At 41.3% G+C, this 14,946-nt stretch overlaps 1 protein-coding gene across 11 annotated transcripts in view; it reads left to right on the forward strand.

Moving 5' to 3' along the window:
* Positions 1-14,946, forward strand: part of LOC146392385 (protocadherin gamma-C5-like) — a 308,150-nt gene that overhangs the window by 34,029 nt on the left and 259,175 nt on the right. The window contains exon 1 of one of the 11 annotated variants that reach the window (XM_084946773.1): positions 758-3,623. The exons of 8 other annotated variants lie outside the window; for them this stretch is intronic. In XM_084946773.1, coding sequence (XP_084802899.1) covers positions 1,233-3,623 — 2,391 coding nt within the window. In that variant the 5' untranslated portion in view covers positions 758-1,232. Of the gene's footprint in view, positions 1-757; positions 3,624-4,882; positions 7,588-14,946 lie in introns of those variants that run through there. 2 more of the 11 variants (XM_084946799.1, XM_084946943.1) reach the window with 2 other exon arrangements.

Consider the following 14,946-nt stretch of genomic DNA (forward strand, 5'->3'; position numbering starts at 1 on the left):
TGGCACAGCCCTTTTCAAGTGACTGATGTGCACGTTTTGTTTCCAAATGTCACTAGTTATGAAGTTATTTTACTGGCTTTTGCCATTTTAAAAAATATTAAATGAATAAAAATTATTTTACGATTATTACTTGTCTGCAACTTGTTTTAGTCATGTTTAAGAGAAAATTGTCAGTCATCACAAATTGACATTCTGAAATACTGAGTGGTCAATAACATTTATCAATTTAATTATCAGTTAATTTTCTGTAGGACAGTGCGCCTAATAAGTCCATTGCTTGCTGTTAGATGTGAAGTTCCACTAGCCAGTTTGATATTTTGAATGTAATTCGTGTAATCACGAGGTCGTTTAAACTTGTACTTGTGCTACAGATGAAATGTTTTAAAAATAATTTTAGTACATTTATAGAAACTGTTGTTAAGTGGTGTTTACTAACTACGTTTAACACACGTCACATTTACTTAATTAATGGAAAAATAAACAAATTCTCTCTCAAATTTCAAGAACACTTAGAATATTGATTAGTTTTGTCCGTGTAAATTGTGTGTCTGCTGCAAACGCCTATTAGATGTTGTAGTTCCAGGCGTTTTTTAATCACCAAACAATAGACTAAATAAAATTATTATTCTTTTATTCTTCGTTAAAATGTCTTTCACTCATTTTCTATGCCTGATGATTAAACACCCTGTTTTTTTCTTTTGCGGCACTTTAGATTCTCCAATAAATATTCGTTTTCTAAAAATATAGGACTAGTGTTATTTTAATGTGTTTTTTGAAAAGTCCATCATGTTGTCACTTTCAGAAAATTTAAATGAGGGATGTATGTATGTCTTTTCCTCACCCTTGAAGCGCTGTCTGTGGTGCTGAATGAAACTTTGTGCTTTTTTGTACTTTAACACAAAATCAAAGTCCAAACATGCAGGAAAAATCGGTTTCTTTTGTGAATTAAAATTGGCAACAAAACGATTACGGTGGTCGTTGTGGCTGTAACTGTGGCATTTTATACTAGCTTATAACATGTTTATTTGTAATATCTCAAATTAACTCACAGCGTCGCTGCTCACTAGCAGATATGAAGAGGTTCAATTCCCCACCCACTACCAACGAAGATATTAGTCTAAAACTAGAGCTACCATTGTTGTAGTCGCGGTATACGCTGTTTTGTTATCACTTTGTGTAATATTCCCAGCGGAAGGGGCATTTTTGTATTCGTGTCTTTTTTGGGTGAAAAAATGGCCCTAAAAAGACAAGCCTCGCTCTGTTTTGTGTTCGGCTTTGCTCTGTTTTTCGAGATAACCGCTGCGGACCTCAGCTATTCTGCACCGGAGGAGATGAGACCGGGATCCATTGTTGGGAATATTGCCAAGGATCTCGGCCTGGAAGTAGCAAAATTGTTCACTCGTAAAGCCCGGATTGATACAGAGGAAAACTACCAACATTACTGCGACATTGACCTCAAGACTGGAAATTTTGTCATCAGGGAGAAGATTGACAGGGAGGAGCTGTGCGGGGAGAGGCTTTCGTGCATGCTTAAATTTGAATTAGTCGTGGAGAGCCCTTTGGAGCTGCACCGTATTTCACTGCTTATTCTGGATGTAAACGACAATTCACCAGTTTTCCCTAAAGATACAGTTAAGTTGGAAATAACAGAATCAGCAGTTAAAGGAGCTCGATACCGCGTCAATGAAGCACATGATGTAGATATTGGGCAGAACGCAGTCAAACAATACAGTTTACAAAAGAATGACCATTTTGTTTTATCTGTTCGAGAAGATGCTGATGGGACTAAGAGCATCGAGCTGGTGCTAGATAAAGAGCTAGACCGCGAAAAGGAGCACGATTTAAATTTTATCCTGACTGCAGTCGATGGTGGAAATCCACAGAGGTCAGGAAGTGCCGTTATATACGTTACTGTGTTGGATGCTAACGATAACGCGCCAGTGTTTGACCAGGCCGTTTACAAAGCCAATCTACCTGAAAATTCAAATCTTAACACTTTAGTTGTAATTGTAAGCGCAACTGATGCAGATGAGGGAGTGAACGGAGAGGTGTCGTACGAATTTAATCGCATCACAGAAAGAGCTAAAAAGTTTTTTTCACTGGACAGTAAAACAGGAGAGATAAAGGTCACAGGAATGCTTGATTTTGAGACAAATTCAAAATATGAGATGCGTATAGAGGCCAAAGATGGTTATGGGCTTTCATCCGACGCTAAAGTAATGATCGATATCACCGATGTTAATGACAATGCACCAGTAATATATATAAAGTCACTAATGAACCCACCTGCAGAGAACGTGCCGCCTGGTACAGAGGTGGGCATCATTAACGTGCAGGACAGAGACTCTGAGAATAACGGACAGGTCCGCTGCTCCATCCAGCAGGGTGTCCCCTTTAAGTTGGTTCCGTCTATTAAAAACTATTATTCTCTGGTCACCACGGGACAACTGGACCGTGAACTAGTATCTGATTACAACATTACAATCACTGCCACTGACGAGGGCTCTCCACCTCTGTCCTCTTCTAAAAGTGTTCAGTTATCTGTAGCTGACATCAACGACAACCCACCTGTGTTTGAGGAACAGTCGTACAACGCATATGTGAGTGAGAATAACAAACCGGGCTCCACTTTATGTTCCGTTAGTGCTCGAGACCCCGACTGGAGACAGAACGGTACAGTGGTTTATTCTCTGTTAGCTGGTGAGGTGAACGGTGCCCCGGTGTCCTCCTATCTGTCTGTGAACGGAGACACGGGTGTGATCCACGCTGTGAGGTCGTTTGATTATGAACAGTTCAGGAATTTTAAAGTCCACGTGATGGCCAGAGACAACGGTTCTCCTCCTCTCAGCAGCAACGTGACCGTGAGTGTGTTCATCTCAGACGTGAATGACAACTCTCCTCAGATCTTGTACCCCTCCCCGGAGGGCAATTCCTTCATGACCGAGCTGGTCCCCAAAGCTGCACACGGAGGCTCTCTGGTGTCCAAAGTGATCGCGGTGGACGCAGACTCAGGACAGAACGCTTGGTTGTCCTATCATATAGTCAAATCCACTGATTCAGGACTTTTTACTATTGGTGTCCACAGCGGAGAGATCAGGACACAGCGGGACATTTCTGAATCTGACAGCATGAAACAGAACCTTGTAGTGGCAGTGAAAGATAACGGACAGCTCTCCCTGTCTGCCACCTGTTCCATGTATTTACTCATTTCTGATAACTTGGCGGAAGTGCCAGAACTGAAGGATCTGTCTTATAATGAGAGCAATTCCAAACTGACATCTTATCTGATCATTGCGCTGGTGTCTGTGTCCACATTTTTCCTGACTTTCATCATCATCATCCTGGGTTTGAGGTTTTGTCGCAGGAGAAAGCCAAGATTGTTGTTTGATGGAGCAGTCGCCATCCCCAGCGGTTATCTCCCTCCTAATTACGCAGATGTTGATGGCACAGGAACTTTACGCAGCACTTACAATTATGATGCGTACCTGACCACAGGTTCAAGAACCAGTGACTTTAAGTTTGTGACATCATACAATGACAACACGCTGCCTGCTGACCAGACTCTGAAGAAAAGTCCATCAGATTTTCTCGAGGCTTTTGGGGAGTCGGACGACCCTCCCCAGGTAAGAAAAGACTGAAATAAGCTTAATTTTGACAAATGTGTGATGTCAATCTCTACATGGTATTTGCCAATTTCGAGCAACCGTCTATTTCAGTTACATTTTTTTAAATGCTATTATATCAAATGTTCTTAACTAACATTCATCAAAGGAAAACATTTAGTTAACACCCCCATTCACAATTAACTTGCCAGAACATATTGTCAGAAAATACTCAACGATTATTATTATATTTTTAATCTTCTTATCTATCAGATCAGTTTTCTGTTAGGTGTTGTTGCTCCACTGGCATCAGTTTTATCTAATAACTTAGTATGTTATATGTCAATTAGAAATAGTGGAATTATATTGTTTTGTCTTCCTAATATTTTTCTCTTTGAAAGATGAAAAAGTTTAACTGTCTACTTTTTAGAACGCCATCCCTTCTTTAAGATGTTACTTGTTTTCCTTTCAGCAATGGATCATCTTCAGATTAATTATTATTGCACTCTCAGTAGATAATTATCTGAGTAATAACTCACTTTGAACACATACCGTAAGGCCATAAACAGACATAACAAAAGCCAACAGGATTCTCCCAGAAAGCTTTAGCTCATCTGTTTATGGAGAAATATTTAAAACAATAGTCATTGTGCTTTCAGAGGAGGATCATTGGTTAATACAAGTATATTGTGTTTCTTTTTTGGCAAGTCTGCTAAAATTGCCCTATAGCTACATGCATCCCTTGAATAGTTTGATTCCAAGTTAGTACAGTATTCCAACTTTATTAAAGTTATGTTTTAACTGCGACCAACAGTAATGTGCATGCTCTTTGGACTAGAGGTGCTGCCATATGACTAGTGATTTGTTACTTTGACTTTTCTTCATTTAAAATGTTGTAACATACTGACAAAGATTGTATTTTTCTTTTATACAAACTGAGCGTAAGGACTTGTTTGAGTAGACTCTGTCCATGGTGCTGAACACATAGAAGGCAACCATACGGAAAGTAGTTTGGAGACAAATTTTGCATGCTGCTATTTTCATTAAAATTTACTTGCAGAGAAAATGTTAAGTGTAATCGCAGTTTAAACTAAATAACACAATATTGAAATTTTGTAGATAAATGCAAAATACTGCGTTCACTGGCGTTAAAACAACGTTATAAGTGTGCACTGCAACATGGTTTTACTTACTTCCATCACAGCACTTAACAGATTCTTTGATCCTAGCAGAAACTGTGGCTGTAGATACTTGCTTTAATGAAATTAATACAATTTAATATATTAAGGTGCTTAATTGTGTTTATATGGGAAATAGTTGCATGACGTCATTAACCTGTCAATCTGGTATTTTACCAGATGTTCTGTCTGAAATGAACACATCGTGTCGCTGTCTACCAGATTACTTTGAAACATTGTAACGTCAACGCCATCGTCTCCACCCATTGTTCCTGCGCTTTGTGTTGGAAGGAACCATTGGATTGCAGTGCTGATTTCTGTATTTGGATTTGTTTAATTCACTCCATCGCAAACGCGTTCGAGAGGTGAACTAACTCCGTTGTATCTTTTCTTTGCTGGCGGATGTTTCTGTTTTTGTAATTATGGAATACGGTGGATTTTTAGAGTCTGGCCTGATTACCCTCTTTGTCGTCTGTATACTTGCGCTGCAATCCGTGTGTACTGAAGTAAGCTATTCTATCCAAGAGGAGCTGAAACCAGGAACTGTCTTTGGAAATATAGCTAAGGATCTCGGTCTGGATATTACTACATTGTCATCTCGCAAGGCCCGTGTTGACGCAGAAGGAGATAACGAACGATTTTGTGCCGTTAGTTTACAAACGGGAGATTTGAGCGTTGCCGAGCAGCTTGACAGAGAGAGTCTTTGTGGCACGAAACCGTCATGCATTTTAATCCAGGAACTTGTACTGGAGAATCCTTTAGAACTACATCGTATAAATCTACACGTTCAAGATATAAACGACAACTATCCACAATTCAAAAGAAATTCCATTAAAATGGAAATAAGGGAGTCAGCAGAAAAGGGGACTCGTTTCCGAATAGAGGGCGCGCACGATGCGGATATAGGCAAAAATTCTGTCCAGAGGTACAGTCTACAAAAAAATGATAACTTTATTTTAATGGTTGATGCAAACAACGTCGAGCTTGTTCTTGATCACAAACTCGACAGAGAAACACAGCGAGAGATTAATTTACCTCTCACAGCTGTTGATGGTGGTTCACCACAGAGATCAAGCACTGTTATGATACATGTCACCGTACTGGATGCTAATGATAATGCTCCAGTATTCAGCCAAGCTGTCTATAAAGCCAGCATACCCGAAAACTCTCCTCTTAATACTGTAGTGGTTAGAGTCAGCGCTACAGATGCTGATGAGGGAGTGAATGGCGAGGTGTCCTATGACTTTGGCCATGTATCAGATATCGATGAAAAGGTGTTTTCTATTGATTTTAAAACTGGCGAAATCAGAGTAATTGGTACAACTGATTTTGAGAAAAAGAATGCATTTGAACTGCCAGTCATAGCCAATGACGGTCTGGGATTAAGTTCGTCTTCAAAAGTTTACATAGAGCTAACTGATGAAAATGATAACGCCCCTGTAGTTTATTTAAAATCACTGTCTAATCCCATACCCGAGAACGCGCCAACTGGTACAGAGGTGGGCATCATTAACGTGCAGGACAGAGACTCTGAGAATAACCGACAGGTCCGCTGCTCCATCCAGCAGGGTGTCCCCTTTAAGTTGGTTCCTTCTATTAAAAACTATTATTCTCTAGTGAGCACAGGACATCTGGACCGCGAACTAGTGTCTGATTACAACATTACAATCACTGCCACTGACGAGGGCTCTCCACCTCTATCATCCTCTAAAAGTGTTCAGTTATCTGTAGCTGACATCAACGACAACCCACCTGTGTTTGAGGAACAGTCGTACAGCGCATATGTGAGTGAGAATAACAAACCGGGCTCCACTTTATGTTCCGTTAGTGCTCGAGACCCCGACTGGAGACAGAACGGTACAGTGGTTTATTCTCTGTTAGCTGGTGAGGTGAACGGTGCCCCGGTGTCCTCCTATCTGTCTGTGAACGGAGACACGGGTGTGATCCACGCTGTGAGGTCGTTTGATTATGAACAGTTCAGGAGTTTTAAAGTCCACGTGATGGCCAGAGACAACGGTTCTCCTCCTCTCAGCAGCAACGTGACCGTGAGTGTGTTCATCTCAGATGTGAATGACAACTCTCCTCAGATCCTGTACCCCTCCCCAGAGGGCAACTCCTTCATGACCGAGCTGGTCCCCAAAGCTGCACACGGAGGCTCTCTGGTGTCCAAAGTGATCGCGGTGGACGCAGACTCCGGACAGAACGCCTGGCTGTCCTATCAAATAGTCAAATCCACTGATCCAGGACTTTTTACCATTGGTGTCCACAGCGGAGAGATCAGGACACAGCGGGACATTTCTGACTCTGACAGCATGAAACAGAACCTTGTAGTGGCAGTGAAAGATAACGGACAGCCCTCTCTGTCTGCCACCTGTTCCATGTATTTACTTATTTCTGATAACTTGGCTGAGGTGCCAGAACTGAAGGATCTGTCTTATAATGAGAGCAATTCCAAACTGACCTCTTATCTGATCATTGCGCTGGTGTCTGTGTCCACGTTTTTTCTGACTTTCATCATCATCATCCTGGGTTTGAGGTTTTGTCGCAGGAGAAAGCCCAGATTGTTGTTTGACGGAGCAGTTGCCATCCCCAGCGGTTATCTCCCTCCTAATTACGCAGATGTTGATGGCACAGGAACTTTACGCAGCACTTACAATTATGATGCGTACCTGACCACAGGTTCAAGAACCAGTGATTTTAAATATGTGACATCATACAATGACAACACGCTGCCTGCTGACCAGACTCTGAAGAAAAGTCCATCAGATTTTCTCGAGGCTTTTGGGGAGTCTGACGACCCTCCTCAGGTAAGAATACCACGTTGACGTCATTACACCTACGTCATTCCAAAAAAATTCAACCCTTCTTCCGAAACACATCTTCGGTGTTATTTTCTTTCAATCAAATTAACTATTTTCATAAAACTTTTTTTTCATAGATGAAAATATTGTATATTACTGTACGCATGAACTTGAGTTAGTAAAGCTCCGAATAACATCATTAACCGAGAATTTTACTACAAATTCGTCGTTTTTGTTTTAATATCAGTTCATGTCATTGGCCTTATTTCAACTGAATGAATATATTAATTAATTAATCAAGAAAAAAGAAACAAAAAATCACAGCGATAAACGATACGAAATCCTGCACATTGAATACTGGATTTTTCACTGTGGATGTTCCTAAGGTTCAACTCTTAGTTTGGTAGAGCGAATACCTGTAAAGGTTTGCCTTCATACATCATAAAACTCCGTTCTGTTTGTTGTGATTATTATTAGAATTTTTTCTTGAATTTACTCACAGTCAAATATGTTGTGTTAATTATTCAACGAAATCCTGCAGTTGGATTTACCCATTCTTTAAAAATAAACAAATTAATTAAGCAAAACAAAATACTTTGCAGAATAATTTAATATAATAATGAGAAAAAAATATATTTTTTCCTTCATAATAGTTTCGACTTTTGTTACAGAGCTGAATTGGGTATTCAGCAACTCTTTCTTTTAGGCTGAATTTTTGCTTGGATGTTGTGTCAGGTTGACGCTTTCAGTTATGAATTTTTACAGGTTTTTGCCCAATTACATTTATAAACAAGAAATACATGTTTGTAGCAACAGTATCATACAATCTAGTACTACATTTTATTGCTAACATACCGTGGGGTAGACGGCATTGAACAGATAAAACAGAACCGAATTAACCCATAGAAAGCGCCTTTTGTCGTCTGTCATTCTTCTCGGGATGAAGTCTCTTTCGATTAGCTAAGTTTCTTGCTTTTCGTCAACTTGAGGCTATTTTGTAATCCTTGTAGGATGCAGTGAGTGTCGCTGTCTACCAATCGAAAATTGTAAAACAGGCTACAGATGAGACAATCAAGCGTCTCCACCCACAGTGTTAAAGCTTATTGTTTGCCACTGCACTGTACTCCTTGGATTACTCGCACATGAACACATGATTTTGTGTTTCTGAGGAATGCTAACCACCTCCTTCTTTTTCATTCAATTTATTTTTTGAGTGATGGCATATTTCGTGTTTTCGGTGAACCTTGTCTGCACTTTCATGTGTTTTCTTCTGGCAGTAGAGCTGTGTTGTGGCGATGTGAGCTATTCTTTCCCCGAGGAAATGAAACAAGGATCGGTGATTGGAAACATAGCCAAGGACCTTGGGCTTCAAGTAAGCAGTCTTTCCGCTCGGAAGGCTCGGATTGCTCTCGAAGGAAACCGTAAACGTTACTGCGAGATAAACGTTGATGCTGGAGAACTGGTTGTTGGTGATCGGATTGATCGAGAGGAGCTATGTGGAGCTAAGGTTTCTTGCAATTTAAAATGTGAACTAGTACTCGAAGATCCACTCGAATCGTACCGGATATCTTTGCAAATTCAGGATGTAAATGACAATCCACCAGTTTTTGTTAAAGACGTCGTTAAATTGGATATTGGTGAATTAGCTCCGAAAGGTTCTCGCTACAGAATAAATGCAGCACGCGATGCAGACATAGGACAAAATGCTGTTCAAAATTACATTTTGCAAAGGAATAATTATTTTGCTCTGAACGTACTAACGAATGCCGTCGGCACAAAATACAGCGAGTTAGTTTTAGACAGGGAATTAGATCGCGAAGAGCAGCAAGATGTGGCTTTATTGCTGACAGCCGTCGATGGCGGTAATCCTCCGAAATCAGGCACAGCAGTCATTAAAATCACCGTACTGGATGCTAATGATAACGCCCCAGTTTTCACTCATACAATCTATGAGGCTTCTCTTCCTGAAAACTCCCCTATAGATACAGTAGTTGCAACAGTGAGTGCTACAGATGCAGATGAAGGAGTTAATGGTGAAGTAACATATGAATTCAGCGGAATAAGTGATATAGCAAAGGAAATATTTTCTTTAAATGAAAATACCGGCGAAATTATACTCGCAAGAAATGTTGATTATGAAGAAGAGTCGAAGTTTGAAATGCTAATTGAAGGGAAAGATGGTTATGGCCTTTCTACAGAAACAAAAGTTGTAATAGATATAACTGACGTCAATGATAACGCCCCAGTCATCCATATCAGTTCGTTATCAAACCGCATACCCGAGAGCATATCATCGGGTGCAGAGGTGGGCATCATTCATGTGCAGGATGCAGACTCTGGGAAAAATCAACAGGTCCGCTGCACCATCCAGCAGGGTGTCCCCTTTAAGTTGGTTCCATCTATTAAAAACTATTATTCTCTGGTGACCACAGGACAACTGGACCGTGAACTAGTGTCTGATTACAACATTACAATCACTGCCACTGACGAGGGCTCTCCACCTCTGTCCTCTTCTAAAAGTGTTCAGTTATCTGTAGCTGACATCAACGACAACCCACCTGTGTTTGAGGAACAGTCGTACAACGCATATGTGAGTGAGAATAACAAACCGGGCTCCACTTTATGTTCCGTTAGTGCTCGAGACCCCGACTGGAGACAGAACGGTACAGTGGTTTATTCTCTGTTAGCTGGTGAGGTGAACGGTGCCCCGGTGTCCTCCTATCTGTCTGTGAACGGAGACACGGGTGTGATCCACGCTGTGAGGTCGTTTGATTATGAACAGTTCAGGAGTTTTAAAGTCCACGTGATGGCAAGAGACAACGGTTCTCCTCCCCTCAGCAGCAACGTGACCGTGAGTGTGTTCATCTCAGATGTGAATGACAACTCTCCTCAGATCCTGTACCCCTCCCCAGAGGGCAACTCATTCATGACCGAGCTGGTCCCCAAAGCTGCACACGGAGGCTCTCTGGTGTCCAAAGTGATCGCGGTGGACGCAGACTCCGGACAGAACGCTTGGTTGTCCTATCAAATTGTCAAATCCACAGATCCAGGACTTTTTACTATTGGTGTCCACAGCGGAGAGATCAGGACACAGCGGGACATTTCTGAATCTGACAGCATGAAACAGAACCTTGTAGTGGCAGTGAAAGATAACGGACAGCCCTCTCTGTCTGCCACCTGTTCCATGTATTTACTCATTTCGGATAACTTGGCTGAGGTACCAGAACTGAAGGATTTGTCTTATAATGAGAGCAATTCCAAACTGACATCTTATCTAATCATCGCGCTGGTGTCTGTGTCCACGTTTTTTCTGACTTTCATCATCATCATCCTGGGTTTAAAGTTTTGTCGCAGGAGAAAGCCCAGACTGTTGTTTGATGGAGCAGTTGCCATCCCCAGCGGTTATCTCCCTCCTAATTACGCAGATGTTGATGGCACAGGAACTTTACGCAGCACTTACAATTATGACGCGTACCTGACCACAGGTTCAAGAACCAGTGACTTTAAGTATGTGACATCATACAATGACAACACGCTGCCTGCTGACCAGACTCTGAAGAAAAGTCCATCAGACTTTTTTAAAACTATTGAAGATTCTTTGGACCCCCTGGAGGTAGGCTTTGTGCTTTTGAATCCGAATTAAGTCACTTGTTCAAGTTCCTCAGTGTTCAGCAAATTGATATCAATAGTGGTGAAAGTCTATAATATTCCACTCTTAATATGCTTATTTATTTATTTATTTATTTTTAAAAATAGGGCTGATACAGAAAGAAAAACTAAAAAATGTCTTAACTTTGAACTGGCCTTGAAACTTAACGGCCAGTCTCAAACTTTCATTTATTCTTTTGTGCTTTTTTAAAATGGGGATATGAGATAACATATCCATATAGTTTCTCTTTTGGCTTTTTGGTTTAGAATAATTAAAGACACCTTATATCTGATCATTCAAGCGCTATTTTTTCTTCTCAGTACTGTGTTTGAATGCCACATTTCTTGTTGAGTTGTCACTTAAATCTAGCAGTAAATATAGTGTGTATTTGAATTTCTTTCTAATCACTTAAGAAGTATGAGATTCGATTGACATCAATTTCATCTACAGCTGAATATATACAGCTTTAGTCCAAATAAATTGCAGTCAGCGTATTGATGTAGGCCTTGTAAAGTGTACAGTTCAATTTTTGTTTGTTTTTAATTTTGGTTGAACCGTTATATTCCCCTCCCTCGTGTAATTCTTCAGTGCTGTCACCAATGCCCATATTATCTCCCAATGAGCATTTGGAATGCTACTGGTGTTGTTTTTATTATTCTGATTTCACCATAGTCGCAAATAAGACCGCTATTTATTTTTTTTTATTTTTTTTTATCATTACGGTAATTTGTCAGTATTCAACTTCGTATGACAGTTTCTTCAAGCATGGTCCTGCTGCCACGCAGGCGTTGATGTGTATCTGTCCATGTTGGTGAAGCTAACTTAGATTAACCTTCTCCTCTTTTGTTTTAACTACGTGCTTTCCAAACATGCGAGCATTAGTATGTACAGCAGAAATCTCCTGCCTGAAGGTTATGTGCTCATAAAATAAAATAAAATAAAATAAAATAAAATAAAATAAATGTGTTTGTAGGGCGGGATACATGTCTTCTTTATCCTGAGAGGACTCTCATGATTTAATGCGTTTGCAATACTAATATTTCTCTCCTAGCGTCGCTGTCTACCAACATACATAGTAGGGTCATATTTGTTATTCTGCACAGTGTAAACGTTTCTAGATCTTGACCGATTTTTCACAGACAAAAGCAGCGAGGTAGCAACGTTTCTAGTTGGAATTGCATACATAGTCCGAAGAGGATTCCGGTGACTGCTCATTTTTACTCCAAAAGGCTTGCCCTTGGCGGATTCCTTATCGATTTAAAAGGAAAATGGAAAACAAAGCATCTCCGGGGTTCTGGCTCGTCTTCTCGGGAGTTTTTCTACTGGCGCTGCAAACGGTTTGTGGAGATGTTGCTTATTCTTTTCCGGAAGAAGTTAAACGAGGCTCTGTTATCGAAAATATCGCAAAAGATATAGGAATTGAGGTGGGAAAACTGGCTACTCGAAAGGCTCGTATTGATGTTGACAGGAACAGCAAAGGGTATTTTGATATTAATAGGAGTACTGGAGATGTGATTGTTACCGAGAGGATTGACAGAGAGGGTCTTTGTGGCAAAAAATCTACTTGCATTTTAAAACAAGAGCTTGTTTTGGAGGAGCCTTTAGAGCTGCATCGCATTAGCTTTCACATTCAAGACATCAACGATAATTCACCGCAGTTTAAGAAGGATACCATCAAATTTGAAATAAGTGAATCTGCAGCTAAAGGAAGTCGCTATCGTTTAGATGAAGCCCATGATGCTGATATCGGACAAAACGCAATCCAGGGATATAGTATTGAAACAAATGAATATTTCCGATTGAATGTTATTGAAAAGGGTGGAGGAGGAAAATACAGCGAGTTAATTCTACAAAAAGAGTTGGATAGAGAACAAAAGAAAGAGCTAACGATTGAGCTTATTGCAACTGATGGGGGCACGCCTCAGCGATCGGGTACTGCGGTTATTCATGTTAGCGTGCTGGATGCCAATGATAACGCACCAGTGTTTAGTCAGGCCGTTTATGGAGCCAGTCTACTTGAAAACTCCCCGTTAGACATAGTTGTGATCACAGTAAGCGCGACTGACGAAGATGAAGGCGTCAACGGAGAAGTGACGTACGAATTTGATCACATTTCAGATGAAAGTTATAACGTGTTTTCTATTGATCAGAAGAGCGGTGAAATCCGAGTAAGTGGGCCAATAGATTACGAGCACTTGTCGTCATACGAAATGCAAATTACTGCCAAGGACGGTCTCGGGTTGGTCTCATACTGTACCTTAATAATTGAAATTACAGATGTCAATGACAACGCTCCCATAACAACTATTAAGTCCCTGAAAAATCCTGTACCAGAAAATTCACCACCAGGTACAGAGGTAGGAATCGTTAACGTGCAGGACAGAGACTCTGAGAGTAACGGGCAGATCCGCTGCACCATCCAGCAGGGTGTCCCCTTTAAGCTGGTTCCATCTATTAAAAACTATTATTCTCTGGTGACCACAGGACAACTGGACCGCGAACTAGTGTCTGATTACAACATTACAATCACTGCCACTGACGAGGGCTCTCCACCTCTGTCCTCTTCTAAAAGTGTTCAGTTATCTGTAGCTGACATCAACGACAACCCACCTGTGTTTGAGGAGCAGTCGTACAGCGCATATATGAGTGAGAATAACAAACCGGGCTCCACTTTATGTTCCGTTAGTGCTCGAGACCCCGACTGGAGACAGAACGGTACAGTAGTTTATTCTCTGTTAGCTGGTGAGGTGAACGGTGCCCCGGTGTCCTCCTATCTGTCTGTGAACGGAGACACGGGTGTGATCCACGCTGTGAGGTCGTTTGATTATGAACAGTTCAGGAGTTTTAAAATCCACGTGATGGCCAGAGACAACGGTTCTCCTCCTCTCAGCAGCAACGTGACCGTGAGTGTGTTCATCTCAGACGTGAATGACAACTCTCCTCAGATCCTGTACCCCTCCCCGGAGGGCAACTCCTTCATGACCGAGCTGGTCCCCAAAGCTGCACACGGAGGGTCTCTGGTGTCCAAAGTGATCGCAGTTGACGCGGACTCCGGACAGAACGCCTGGCTGTCCTATCAAATAGTCAAATCCACTGATCCGGGACTTTTTACTATTGGTGTCCACAGCGGAGAGATCAGGACACAGCGGGACATTTCTGAATCTGACAGCACGAAACAGAACCTTGTAGTGGCAGTGAAAGATAACGGACAGCCCTCTCTGTCTGCCACCTGTTCCATGTATTTACTTATTTCTGATAACTTGGCTGAGGTGCCAGAACTGAAGGATCTGTCTTATAATGAGAGCAATTCCAAACTGACCTCTTATCTGATCATCGCGCTGGTGTCTGTGTCCACCTTTTTCCTGACTTTTATCATCATCATCCTGGGTTTGAGGTTTTGTCGCAGGAGAAAGCCCAGACTGTTGTTTGATGGAGCAGTTGCCATCCCCAGCGGTTATCTCCCTCCTAATTACGCAGATGTTGATGACACAGGAACTTTACGCAGTGCTTACAATTATGATGCGTACCTGACCACGGGATCTAGAACCAGTGACTTTAAGTTTGTGACATCATACAATGACAACACGCTGCCTGCTGACCAGACTCTGAAGAAAAGTCCATCAGACTTTGCTGAAGTTTTTGGAGATTCGTTGGAGACTCTGGAGGTAGGAGGACATGTTTTTGAACTAGGCTCTTGTGTTCATGTCTTCCAGCCT

Source organism: Perissodus microlepis, chromosome 2 (assembly GCF_051167445.1).
Source record: "Perissodus microlepis isolate ML-2025 ecotype Zambia chromosome 2, ASM5116744v1, whole genome shotgun sequence".
Taxonomy (NCBI): domain Eukaryota; kingdom Metazoa; phylum Chordata; class Actinopteri; order Cichliformes; family Cichlidae; genus Perissodus; species Perissodus microlepis.